Source organism: Monodon monoceros, unplaced genomic scaffold (assembly GCF_005190385.1).
Source record: "Monodon monoceros isolate NGI ecotype Baffin Bay Population unplaced genomic scaffold, NGI_Narwhal_1 Super_Scaffold_7, whole genome shotgun sequence".
NCBI lineage: Eukaryota > Metazoa > Chordata > Mammalia > Artiodactyla > Monodontidae > Monodon > Monodon monoceros.
Window position 1 is genome coordinate 61,733,257 of NW_021703784.1, and position 14,882 is coordinate 61,748,138.

General features: G+C 39.6%; 1 protein-coding gene across 1 annotated transcript in view; it reads right to left on the bottom strand.

Moving 5' to 3' along the window:
- TMEM41B (transmembrane protein 41B) overlaps window positions 1–14,863 on the bottom strand; it is a 30,537-nt gene extending 15,674 nt beyond the window's left edge. Inside the window, exons 1-2 of the mRNA XM_029208719.1 lie at window positions 14,450–14,863; window positions 1,086–1,203 (exon numbers count right to left, since the gene is read on the bottom strand). Coding sequence (XP_029064552.1) covers window positions 1,086–1,203; window positions 14,450–14,570 — 239 coding nt within the window. The 5' untranslated portion in view covers window positions 14,571–14,863. The remainder of the gene's footprint in view (window positions 1–1,085; window positions 1,204–14,449) is intronic.
- Between the last annotated feature and the right edge of the window lie 19 nt (window positions 14,864–14,882).

The window sequence follows — 14,882 nt, forward strand, 5'->3', positions numbered from 1 at the left end:
AAGAAAGTGTTAATGAAAGAAATTTAGAGGAAACAGGAACTTCCTTATACCCTGAAATCACATTTCACAGTTATCCATCACCACACCAAGCTGGCCCTGGTTGAAAATCTAACTACATTTTAGTAGTCTCTGATGTAATCTATGATTACCCAAGGGTGTTGTTATTGTGGTTGAATAACCCAGGGATATTTTATCCTCATAAAGTATGTTTCAGGTCTATAATCTTTTCCCTAAAATTCAAAAAGCTCTGAAAACCAAAAGTTCTTTGTAATCTGTCAGCAAAAATTGACCCACACTTATATACAGTTTTTCACAGTCTTCTATAATACAGGTTTCACTGTAAAAATATTAATGTATTTGATTATGGGGTGCTGCCCCAGATCCTGCTGGAGATACTACATAATATACAGTATTTATTCCATGTTATCTTTCCAAAATAGAAAAGTTCTAAATTCTGAAATACGTTTCACTCCCAAGGTTTTTGTTACGGAATTGTGGCTGTATACTAGATAGACAAGTTTTTCTACAAAGTGCATTTGACAGTGAAAAGTACCTATTCAAACCATGTCACTTCTATAAAACAGGGAAGAGAAAAAGAGCTAGGAGACAGAGATGTGGTGCGGAAGTAAATGGATGAATAGAGGCAGACAAAAACTGATGACATGGAAAAGTAGGAAGGTAGAAAACAGGGATGGAAAAAGGGATAAAGCAGAGAAAAAGAGCATCAGTATTTCTCAAACTGCAGGTCAATATCTATTATGGACTGCAATATAAATTTACTTGGTCACTACTAACATTAAAAAATAATATGCAATAAATTTATTAATGTGGCTATGTTTTTCAACATAGCCATTAGAAAGATGCCTTAATTAGAGGAGCAGCGCTAGGAGAACCTTGCATAGAAAATCAAGAGACATATTTGGAAAGAAGTATTTAAATTACAGTGTCAACATGAACTTGCTACAAGCCATGAGAGCTGACATACAATTATTATGCCAGTTCTGTTCCTTAAGTTAGTTGAACTTTCAATGCACGTTCATCTCTATAAATGTCTAGACATTTTCCATTTCTTTCAGTATACTTACTCACTAAGCTGAGGAAAATTTTTATATACCAAAAACATAACAAAAGCTGCAGATAAGAAAATGGACACCAATATAAGAAGCGACATTCTTGCTGACCCAGCTTCTGCACAGGCTTTCTCTGAAAAAAAAAAAAAAATTATAATTAAGATAAATATAGAGGAAGACAGTATTCCAAGCCAGTAAATAATTTCCTGAAAGGTTTTCCTCCCAAGAAACTGTTCACACTTTTGCCCAAAACACTGTAACATTAAATTTTAAATACTACCATATTTGATGTTTATTAACTGGCCATAGTTCTTTGCAGGGATATATGCATTTTAGAAGCACAGAAAAACAGAACACCAGAATTTGTAGCACTGATTTGTTGATAAGCCAAAGGGGAAAAAAGGGCATTGCTCTAAATGCTATCACTGACTTTCAATTTTATATATCTATATTGGGAGATAACAGCATAGGCAGAATGGCCTCTTAAGAAAAATGAGGTAATCTGGCAATTACTTCAAACTGTCATGAGAAAGAACCCACAGATTCACTAATGCAACTGATGAATGTTACACTTTCTCTTTACACCAAGGGCTTCAGAATATAGTTGAACCTCAAATGTTTTGGGTGGCTCTGTCTGTGACTCCAAGAATGGGAGAATATGTTTGTATTCTCCAACAAGGTAATCTTAGTGTTATCTTAAAAATCATATGCAAGTGGGCGGAGTCAAGATGGTGGAGTAGGAGAACACTGAGTTTGCATCTCCTCACAACTAGGGCACCTACCAGGTGATGGTGGGGGACTTTGGACACCTAAGGGAACAGGAGGAACCTGTGAGCGACCGGGTAGGACATGGGGGGGAGCGAGGGGGGAGGAGAAGTGGAGGCAGGAGGGACTGGCACCCCTGAGGTGCGCCTGGGGGAGAGGAAGGGTCCCCACGCCCGTAGGGGCCCACTCACAGGGAGGGGATCAATGGGGATGGGGAGAGACCGTCAGGGGATCAGAGGATTGGAAGGGAACGTGGCCAGCATTTCCCCCACCCACTCAGGCCCCAGGGAACCAGCCCAGTCCCAGGGCTGATCCTCCACCCTCCGAGGCCCCCTCCATCTGCGTGGGTCCTGGGGGTGTGAGAGGGAGGGGGAGAGGAAAAGTAGAGGCGAGATGGGACCAGTGCCCCGAGGGGTGGCTGGGGGAGGGGAGGGGGAGGTGGGCACTGAGGAGGGGCACACGGAGGGCACACTGTGATCCCCTACCCACAGGAAGGGGATCAGTGGGGACAGGGAGGGAACCTCGGAGGATCAGAGGGAACTTGGCCAGTAATGCCCCTGCCCACTTGGGTCCCAGCAAGCCTGCTGGGGCCCCAGGCCTGAGCCTCCACTGTGAGGCCCCCTCCAGCTGTGCTGAGCCTAACCCCCGCCCCCCACCCCCCAGGGCTTTTCCAGTCCTGAGCCTAGGCCCTGCCCCTGCCTAAGTCTGCCCCTCCCCCACAGCCAAGGCCTTTTCCTGCTTTTATTCTTTTTCTTTTTTTCTTTTTGCTATTATGGTTCTGTTTTACTGTGCTGCTATTTCATTTTTATTTGCATTTTATCTAGTATATTTCTTATCTTTCTAACTTTATTTATTTTTTATTCTTTGTTATTGTTCTGCTGCTTTTTTCTTTTTTTTTTTTGGCCACACACCAGGTGGCTTGCAGGATCTTGGTTCACAGGCTGGGGGTTGGGCCTGAGCTCTTGTGGTGGGAGCACCGAGTCCAAACCACTGGCCTAACAGAGAACCTCAGACCCCAGGAATATTAATCAGAGTGAGGTCTTGCAGAGGTCCTCATCCCCGCACCAAGAGCCAGCTCTACCCAGCTGCCTGCAAACTCCAGTGCTGGAAATCTCAGGTCAAACAACCAGTAAGACAGGAACACAGCCCCAACCATCAAAAATAATGAGACGACAAAAAAATATGTTACAAACGAAGGAACGAGGCAAAAACCTACAAGACCAAATAAATGAAGAGGAAACATGAAACCTACCTGAAAAAGAATTCAGAGTAATGATAATAAAGATGATCCAAAATCTCGGAAATAGAATGGAGGCACGGACCGAGAAAATACAAGAAATGTTTAACAAAGACCTAGAAGAACTAAACAATAAACAAGCAGTGATGAACAACACAGTAACTAAATGAAAAATACACTAGAAAGAATCAATACCAGAATAACTGAGGCAGAAGAACAGATAAGTGACCTGGAAGATAGACTGGTGGAAATAATTGCTGAAGAACAGAATAAAGAAAAAAGAATGAAAAGAATTGAGGACAGTCTCAGAGACCTCTGGGACAACATTAAACGCACAAACACTGGCATTACAGGGGTCCCAGAAGATGAAGAAAAAGAGAAAGGGTATGAGAAAATATTTGAAGAAATCATAGTTGAAAACTTCCCTAACATGGGAAAGGAAATAGCCACCCAAGTCCAGGAAACGCAGAGAGTCCCATACAGGATAAACCCTAGGAGAAACACACCAAGACACATATTAATCAAATTGACAAAAATTAAATTCAAAGAAAAAATATTAAAAGCAGCAAGGGAAAAGCAACAAATAACATACAAGGGAATCCCCATAAGGTTATCAGCAGATTTTTCAGCAGAAACTCTGCAGGCCAGAAGGAAGAGGCAGGATATATTTAAAATGTTGAAAGGGGAAAACCTACAACTAAGATTACTGTACCCAGCAAGGATCTCATTCAGATTTAACGGAGAAATCAAAAGCTTCACAGACAAGTAAATGTTAAGAGAATTCAGCACCACCAAACCATCTCTACAACAAATGCTAAAGGAACTTCTCTAGGCAGAAACACAAGGAAAGAAAAAGACCCACACAAACAAACCCAAAACAGTTACAAAATTGTAACAGGAACATACATATTGATAACTACCTTGAATGTAAATGGATTAAATGCTCCAACCAAAAGACACAGACTAGCTGAATGGATACAAAAACAAGGCCCATATATATGCTGTCTACAAGAGACCCACTTCAGACCTAGGGAAACATACAGACTGAAAGTGAGGGAATGGAAAAAGATATTCCATGCAAACTGAAATCAAAAGAAAGCTGGAGTAGCATTACTCATATCAGATAAAATAGATTTTAAAATAAAGACTGTTACAAGGGACAAGGAAGGACACTACATAATGATCAAGGGATCAATCCAAGAAGAAGATATAACAATTATAAATATTTATGCACCCAACATGGGAGCACCTCAATACACAAGGCAAATGTTAACAGCCATAAAAGGGGGAATCGACAGTAACACAATAATAGCGGGGGACTTTAACACCTCACTTACACCAATGGACAGATCATCCAGACAGAAAATAAATAAGGAAACACAAGCTTTAAATGAGACGATAGACCAGATAGACTTAATTGATATTTATAGGATATTCCACCTGAAAGCAGTTGAAAACACTTTCTTCTCAAGTGCACATGGAACATTCTCCAGGATAGATCACATCTTGGGTCACAAATCAAGCCTCGGAAAATTGAAGAAAATTGAAATCGTATCAAACATCTTTTCTGACTACAACGCTATGAGATTAGAAATCAATTACAGGGAAAAAACTGTAAAAAACACAAATACATGGAGGCTAAACAGTGCGCTGCTAAATAACCAAGAGATCACTGAAGAAAGCAAAGAGGAAATTTAAAAACACACAGAAACGAATGACAACGAAAACATGACAACCCAAACCTATGGGATGCAGCAAAACCAGTTCTAAGAGGGAAGTTTACAGCAATTCAATCTCACCTCAAGAAACAAGAAAAATCTCAAACAATCTAACCTCACACCTAAAGCAACTAGAAAAAGAAGAACAAAGAAAACCCAAAGTTAGTAGAAGGAAAGAAATCATAAAGATCAGAGCAGACATAAATGAAATAGAAATGAAGAAAACATTAGCAATGATGAATAAAACTAAGTTAGTTCTTTGAGAAGGTAAGCAAAATTGATAAGCCTTTAGCCAGACTTACCAAGAAAAAAGAGAGGGGACTCAAATCAATAAAATTGAAATGAGGGACTTCCCTGGTGGTGCAGTTGTTAAGAATCTGCCTTCCAATGCAGGGTTCGATCCCTGGTCAGGGAACTAAGATCCCACATGCTGCAGGGCAACTAAGCCCACGTGCTGCAACTACTGAGTCCGCACACCACAACTAGAGACCCCACGTGCTGCAAAAAGAGAGAAGCCCATGTGCCACACCTAGAGAAGCCCATGCGCCACAACGAAGAGCCCGCAGGCTGCAACAAAAGATCCTGCATGCTGCAACAAAGATCCTGTATGCCACAACTAAGACCTGACATAAATAAATAAATAAATAATTTTTTAAAAATAAAAATTTTTTAAATTAGAAATGAAAAAGGAGAAATTACAACTGACACCGTAGAAATACAAAGGATCATAAGAGACTACTACAAGCAACTCTATGCCAATAAAATGGACAACCTGGAAGAAATGGACAAATTCTTGGAAAGGTACAACTTTCCAAGACTGAACCAGGAAGAATTAGAAAATATAAACAGACCTATCACAAGTAATGAAATTGAAACCGTAATTACAAATCTTCCAACAAACAAAAGTCCAGGACCACATGATTTCACAGGCGAATTCTATCAAACATTTAGAGAAGAGCTAACACCTATCCTTCTCAAACTCTTCCAAAAAATTGCAGAGGAAGGAACATTCCCAAATTCATTCAACAAGGCCACCATCACCCTGGTACCAAAAGCAGGCAAAGATATCACAAAAAAAGAAAAGTACAGGCCAATATCACTGATGAAAATAGACGCAAAAATGCTCAATAAAATACTAGCAAACAGAATCCAACAACACATTAAAAAGATCATACACCATGATTAAGTGGGATTTATCCCAAGGATGCAAGGATTCTTCAATATATGCAAATCAATGTGATACACCATATTAACAAATCAAAGAATAAAAACCATATGATCATCTCAATAGATGCAGAAAAAACTTTTGACAAAATTCAACACCCATTTATGATAAAAACTCTCCAGAAAGTGGGCATACAGGGAACCTACCTCAACATAATAAAGGCCATATACAACAAACCCACAGCAAACATCATTCTCAATGGTGAAAAACTGAAAGTATTTCCTCTAAGATCAGGAAAAAGACAAGGATGTCCATTCTCACCACTATTACTCAACATAGTATTGGAAGTCCTAGCTAGAGCAATCAGAGGAGGAAAAAGAAATAAAAGGAATACAAGTTGGAAAAGAAGAAGTAAAACCATCACTGTTTGCAGATGACATGGTACTATACATAGAAAATCCTAAAGATGCCACCAGAAAACTACTAGAACTAATCAATTAATTTGGTAAGGTTGCAGGATACAAAATTAACACACAGAAATCTCTGGCATTCCTATACACTAACAACGAAAGATCAGAATGAGAAATTAAGGAAAAAATCCCGTTCACCACTGCAACAAAAAGAATAAAATACCTAGGAATAAACCTACCTAAGGAAGCAAAAGACCTGTACTCAGAAAACTATAAAACACTGATGAAAAAAATCAAAGATGACACAAACAGATGGAGAGATATACCATGCTCCTGGATTGTTAGAATCAATACTGTGAAAATGAATATACTACCCAAAGCAGGCTATAGGTTCAATGCAATCCCTATCAAAGGCATTTTTCACTGAATTAGAACAAAAAATTTTATAATTTGTATGGAAACACAGAAGACCCCAAAGAGCCAACGCAATCTTGAGAAAGAAAAATGGAGCTGGAAGAATCAGGCTCCTCAACTTCAGACTCTACTACAAAGCTTCAGTAATCAAGAAAGTATGGTACTGGCACAAAAAAACAGAAATATAGATCAATGGAACAGGATAGAAAGCCCAGAGATAAATCCATGCACATATGATCACCTTATCTTTGATAAAGGAGGCAACAATATAAAATGGAGAAAAGGCAGCCTCTTCAATAAGTGATGCGGGGAAAACTGGACAACTACATGTAAAAGAATGAAATTAGAACACTACCTAACACCATACACAAAAGTAAACTCAAAATGGATTAAAGACCTAAATGTAGGACTGTACATTATAAAACTCTTAGAGGAAAACCACTCTTTGACAAAAATCACAGCAAGATCTTCTATGACCCACCTCCTAGTGAAAATAAAAGCAAAAATAAGCAAGTGGGACCTAATTAAAGTTAAAAGCGTTTGCACAGCAAAGGAAACCATAAGCAAGATGAAAAGACAACCCTCAGAATAGGAGAAAATATTTGCAAATGAATCAACAAAGGATTAATCCCAAAATATACAAACAGCTCATGCAGCTCAATATCAAAAGAACAAACAACCCAATCCAAAAATGGGCAGAAGACCTAAACAGACATTTCACCAAAGACATACAGATGGCCAAGAGGCAACATGAAAAGGTGCTCAACATCACTAATTATTAGAGAAATGCAAATCAAAACTACAATGAGGTTATCGCCTCACACCAGTCAGAATGGCTATCATCAAAAAATCTACAAACAATAAATGCTGGAGAGGTGTGGAGAAAAGGGAACCCTCCTACACTGTTAGTGGGAATGTAAATTGATACAGCCACTATGGAAAAAAGTACGGAGGTTCCTTAAAAAACTAAAAATAGAACTACCATATGACCCAGCAATCCCACTACTCAGCATATACTCTGAGAAAACCATAATTCAAGAAGTTACATGCACCCCAATGTTCACTGCAGCGCTATTTACAATAGCCAGGACATGGAAACAACCTAAATGTCCATCAACAGATGAATGGATAAAGAAGATGTGGTACACATATATAATGGAATATTACTCAGCCATAAAAAGAAATGAAATTGGGTCTTTGTAGAGATGTGGATGGACCTAGAGTCTGTCATACAGAGTGAAGTAAGTCAGAAAGAGAAAAATAAATATCGTATATTAACGCATATATGTGGAATCTAGAAAAACGGTACAGATGAACCTATTTGCAGGACGGGAATAGAAATGCAGACATAGAGAACAGACATGTGGACACAGGCGGGGAAGGGGAGGGTGGGATGAACTGGGAGATTAGGTCTGACATAAATACACTACCATCTGTAAAATAGCTAGTGGGAACCTGCTATAAAGCACAGGGAGCTCAACGAGGTGCTCTGTGATGACCTAGATGGGTGAGAAGTGGGGGAGTCCAAGAGGGAGGGGATATATGTATACATATACCTGATTCACTTCATTGTACAGCAGAAACTAACACAACATTGTAAGGCAATAATACTCCAATAAAAAAAAATCTAAATAAAGACGTCAGTAGGTAACAGTCCTCTTAAATTAAAAATTAAACAAGACATTTTGCATGGCAACTCTAAAATTTAACTACAATATTTTTCTTCCCATCATTAATTCACAAGTCCTAAGTAAGGAGTCCGAGGAGAGAAAGGTGTGTACTTAACTGGACTACAGAACACCACCCTAATCCTTCCTTGAGTACACATCTCTCTGATTGCTACTTGTTGCCTTACAGTTGGATGATGAAATATATAGACATTTGTTGAACAAAATTAACCTCCAAGTTTAACTCGATACCTTTTTTTTTCATTCTCTGAAAGGAAAACTTTTTCAAGCATTGTACTCAGTATAATGTAAACACAAGAAAACAGCTAATAATGCAATAAAACTAAGTGAGAGACAATTCTGAAGCTCTCCATTCTTTCACACAAACTTGGAAATAGGGAGTGTTCCCTATTATGATTCCACAATTCTTTTTTAGTATAGTTCTAATAAATCTAGAGGCTAGCACGTAATTCATTTAGTTCTGAACAGAGATAAAAGTTATAAACTTGGGAATTCCCTGGCTGTCCAGTGGTTAGGACTCCACACTTCCATTGCTGGGGGCCCAGGTTCGATCCCTGGTCAGGGAACTAAGATCCCGCAAGTCCAAGGTGCAGCCAAAAAAAAAAGAAAGGTTATAAACCTTGCTTTAATGATCAACATCTGAATGTGTAACATACACATTTATAATGTGCATCCTCCTTCTGGCTGCATTAGACACAAGTTATTTAGCATTTAGAGCCACCCACAACAGTGCTTTATACATTCATTAACCTCCAAATCTTCCATCATACTAATTCCCATTCTCAATTATCCCATTATCTGTTTTCCAACCTCCTCCCAGGCCAAAGGTACAGCTAGAGAAAGATCATTGTGCTCTCCTGGCTTACAAGTTCATATGCTTCCTGCTTTTCTATCGTCAATTAAGGTTATCACTGGCAAACTATAATCCTTTTACAGTACCCTCCGAAAGGGCTATTTCAAGTCTTCAAGCCTTTAATTCTACTTCCCCCTATTCTCAACCAATGAGGCTGTCTCCATACTTTAGAGAGCTTCCCAATCTCTACCTCAAGATCTGTTCATGAAATTATCTCCACTTCCCTCTTTCCCCTTATCTTTGCATCAAATGCCAACACACTTCCTTGCAGATCTTGCTCTCAGAATTATCTCATCTCCATTCACTGAATATCTCCAACTCTTCCCACTAACAAGCAACTCTTCTCTAACTTCTAATATGCATATATCTACCCTGAAAAATCAAAACTTAACCTTAATGCCCCTGTAGTAGCTCTCTATTTCTTATAACTTTCATATCAATACCTTTTGAAAAGCAAAATCTTTATATCTACAAGATTTTAGGAATCACTCTTACTGGTCATCTAGTCCACTAGTTCTAGACCTACAGAATCCTACCATTCTAATAGGTAGGAGGAAGCAAAAGACCCATCTCCCCTGAGGACACAGTTTACAGGAACTCTAACAAGGATTTCAGAGTTCTTTTTTTTTAAATTTATTTGGCTGCATGGGGTCTTAGTTGTGGCACACAGGCTCTTTGTTGCAGCACGTGGGATCTTGTGTGGCGCGCGAGCTTCTCTAGTTGCAGCAAGTGGGCTTCTCTCTAGTTATAGCGTGTGGGCTCCAGAGCACATGGGCTCAGTAGTTGCACTGCGCAGGCTCCAGGGTGCCCGGGCTCAGTAGTTGCAGCACACGGGCTTAGTTGCCCCACGGCACGTGGGATCTTAGTTCCCCGACCAGGGATTGAACCCACGTCCCTTGCACTGGAAGGCAGATTTTTAACCACTGGACCACCAGGGAATTCCCTCTAACAAGTTTTTGATGGTTACAAGAATCTATTGTAACATTTTTGGAAGTAAATTTTATTTCAAGAGCTTAAAATTTTTTAAATTATGTATTAATAATCAAAAATGGTAGTATCATCAAGTATAAATTTAAACAGCTAAAATAACTTTTTTATAAAATATAAAGAATTAACCATTAAAAAAACACACAGAGAGAAAGCATGTTTGCAGGCAGCAGAAGAAAGAGCACTACCTATCTTGTATAAAAGCTCATTCTCTGACGTTTATGCCCTGCATCTCTGCTACCATTCAACCCACACAGCCTCACTCACTATCATCAACCACTTTCAGGCACTTCCCCTATTCAGCGAAGACTAAGCCAAGCTTCAAGCAAACTTTTCATAATCCTAAAAGATACATCTATTTAGATGATTCACCCAGCCTCAAAGTTCTTATACTTTCATTTCTATTCAACTTTAGCCACCCACTTCCAGTGGTACACTAAGTTCTTACACCACCTGAGACTGCTCTATCTTGGATATTTTAAATTCCAACATGCCATTCCTTGATCATCTTTATTCTTTCATGAGCTTAACACCTCCATTTTCTCCCTCTGTTGGGCTCCTCACTTCTCTTCCTTCTATGCGCAGCCTGGACTCCATGGTGTATGCAGCAGCACCTCTGATTAGAATCCTCACTCTTTCCTTATAGCTAACCTAACCCAAAATCAGTGTTTCAAGCTCACTTTCTTCATTCCTATACCAAGATGGTTGAGCACAAGTAGAGAAAAATCATGAGTGACCCATCACAGAAATCCACGTCTATGGGAAAACTGACTTAGCCTCATTTCTACTCCCTTTTTTTAGGTGTTGAACATGAATCAGTCTGAGCCAATTAGGTTATTCTTACCCTCTGACAACAGTGATAGGTTCAGGGATAAGCATTTGATCTGAGGCAATCTAATCAGAGTTAATATCTAGATTTGTATTGCTAATACTTAGAAAAAGATTCTCAAAATTATCAAGGAAGCATTTAGCTTACCTGGACCTTCAAGAGGAATCAACCTTAAGGTAAAGCTAACATCAGGTAAGCAAAACAAGATATGAAAGAAATCTCATCCTGATGATATCACTGAGCCACTGGTCCCAGACTGAAGCCAGTGAATCCCACTTAATCTCTCAACTTTCTGGTTATATGAACCAATAAACCTCCTTTTAGCAAAGTTTTTGATTGTGTTTTCTACTGATTACAAGCAAAAGAATCCTGATATATAATATTTGGGTTGAGACTGACATCAATACATCATACTAATACCTTGGTTGATGTCCAAATGCCAATTTTAGTCTTAGTTCCCAGTTATCAGTAATCAGAGCTTTCTTCTTCTTCCTCTAAGCCAGTACCTAGCTCACAGCAGATGCTCAAAGGATATTTGTTGAACCACATTAGCAAGGCAGAACCTAGAACAGGCATCTGAGAGGGATTTATTATCCAATTTTGAACAATACTGCCTCCTAAGAGCTGTAAAACCAACTTCAAGACAGTGTTTCCCAAACATTTTTGGCTGCTTTCCACAATAAGCAGTGTATTTTATATCATGATCTGATACACACAAAATCTATATAATTGAAAAATAAAATTCAAAGAATACTTACCCCCTACTACATGCAAAGAACTCTGCTATTTTCTCTTCCATTTTTTTAAATGGCTCATGATTACCCATCAAATTCATTTCACACTGCTCACAAAGGTATGACCTATATATTGGAAAACATGGTCCTAGGAGTTCTCTTAAATCAAAATGGGGAACTTCTATGATTTGCGAGTAAAAAGACCAGCCAGGGCAAACAACAAAAGAAAATAAAACACCTGGTCCAGGTACCCTTGCACACAGAGTAGGTCAAGAGCCTCTCAAGTAGTAATACCTCTTGTCTCTCACCCTTTCTAATCATGCAAGAATTAGACTTTCAGTGTTATTGCCTTGCTCAAATCATCACAGCGGTCCTCAGTAAGACTCAGACGTCGGACTAGAGTCAAGGCAAGGAATCCACTAAATGTACCAAACACTGCAATGTGAGGTGTAAAATATTTCAAGCATACACACAATGACAACTATTTGTCAAAATTATGTAGATGTATCAGTTAATAAAAATACAAATTTATTTAAAAATACAAATACATGGAATTTATAGAAACACTCTATTACCATGTATTTCTCAAGAGTTAATAAAATTTTTTTTCTCTAAAACCTTTCCTTTTCTGAATAAATAAAAATTAAAAAAAAAAAAAGAAATCCTCTACTACTGACAAGTTTATCTCTTTATAGACACACACAAAAGGTTCACACTAACTAACCTTCAAGCCTAATGTTTCCCCCACCCAGAATCCTTTTCTGTTCTCTCTACTAACCCAAACCCTACTTCTCTATGAAGGCGTGCCTTCACATCTCTTCCCTCTGTCTTCCTATAGATTTGTAGTCCACAGAAGTCATTTGACAGCATCACAAAAATAACTTTGTTGAATGTGTTGTTCAAATGTTAAAATACAAGAAACAATTGTAAAAGCACTTTGGCAGTTTCAAGGTCTTATTTTCTGAACAGCTTAAGGTTAAAAAAATAATAATAATAATAATAATAAAATAACTGACTGCTATTCCAAACCGAATGACAATCTTTAGGGATGTCCTATCTGGACACCATGGAAAATACTTCCTAAGTATTTTCCTATCTGGAAAATACTTTTTCAGGAAGCCGTTAGATTACTGTCATTCTCAGTTGCAGCATCATCAAAACAAGGTTACTATCATTTAGAGTGGATTTATACTTTGACAACACTTCATTTCTGGTTTTTGAAGTTACTTGGCTCTATTGTCTTTAAGGTGTAAAAATATCCAAATATATAAAGCTGAAAGACCCAAATTAGACTGGAGACATTTTAAATTATTTGAAAATAAAATACCATTTTCTGCAAGACGTTTTCTAAATTTTTCATATGTTTTAAATTTGATTCAAAAAATTTCAGCTGATGGGAATTCCCTGGCAGTACGGTGGTTAAGGACTCGGCACTTTCACTACCAGGACCCGGGTTCGATCTCTGGTCAGGGAACTAAGAGCCACACCGCATGGCCAAAAAAAAAAAAATTTCAGCTGAATGTTAAACATATTATCTCCATATATAAATATATTTTTAAAGTGTATAATACTTTACTGATGACTATAGTTACAATGTCGCTAGACACTCTTAAAAGACCCTCTCTTTACCCATCACTGGTGGTGGAACACATCAGTGTGAGTAAGCTGCAGACAACTTAATGGGCATTTGTTAGGATTTCTCCAAGTTTATGGGCTTTGAAAGCATTTAGGAGCTTAAATCACTTCAACTGCTGAAAAGCAATGAAAACTCTACGCCCAAATGAAATCAAAGTATTTAGTTTCTGGGTACACTTTTTTCTTAAAATAATATTTGAGGCCCTGAGAAATGCCAGGATGGCATAGTGGAAAAAAAGCTTGAGAATAAGAGATCTTAGCTATAATAGTAATTGCTAACATTTATTCAGCCTTCACTTCATATAAGCCAAACATTACACTAAATCCTTTATGTGAATTATTTTGTTTAATCCACGCAACAATCTTAAATAGATATTACTATTATTAATATTATCACCATCCCCACTGTACAGTTCAAATACTGAGCTTTTGAAGGGTAACAAGTCCAAAGTCGTAAGTGGTAGAGCAGGGATGCAAACCCAAGTGTTCTTGCTACCTCGAAGCGGCACCTGGATGTAGTTAAATCCTTGCTTTTACCCAATACTTCACTAATCTGGCTTTCTGACTTTGTGCAAGTTATATATCCACTCTGGACCTCAGTTTTCTCATCTGTAAAAATAAATCAACGAATGCTAACGTTCCTTCCAGTTCTGCCTAACTTCAATATTATCAACCTTACAACCTCCCTGAGCGTCAACCAGCCAGTGTCATTCCTTCTTCTAATTGAACTCAACTAAAAAAGCATTTACGAACCCACTAGGTGTCCGGCCTTGTGGTAGGCCGTAGCCTAGGTCCCCGACTCTGTTCCCGCCACTAGATGCCAACAGGCCCCCTTTCCACCCGCAAATCCCCTGAACCCGCAGGGGTCCTTTCTCCTCCGAAGCCCCTCCCGGCACACTCCCGCCTCTGGGCCAGCCCTAGCTCAGGATCCCAGAAGAGCTCACCCTTCAGGTGGTTTCCGCTGCCTGGCGCCGAGGGACCCCGCGGCCCCGCTGCCTTGTCCCCCGGAGGGGTCGTATGGAGTGCCCCTGTTTGCGACCTTTCGACAACTCTGCCTTTCGTCATGGCTGCTGCAGGGAAGGTGGAAGAAGCGGGGTGATGCCGCGGCCCCTTAACAACAACTACGCGGCAGGCTCCTTACAACACCCAGGGGCCACAGCCACAGCCACTTCCGGGACGACGACCTCACCTGAGACGACCTCAGGCCCGCGAGCACAGTAACACTAAGCCGGGACCCACAGCGCCTACTCGGACTAGGCTCCGCCCCGCACCGCCCCCGAGGATAGCGCGCTCGCGCCCGCCCAGTAACCGCGAGACTAGTCAGGGTCCCCTTCCGCCCCACTTGCTGCCCCGCCCCGCTCCATGACTGTGCGGAGC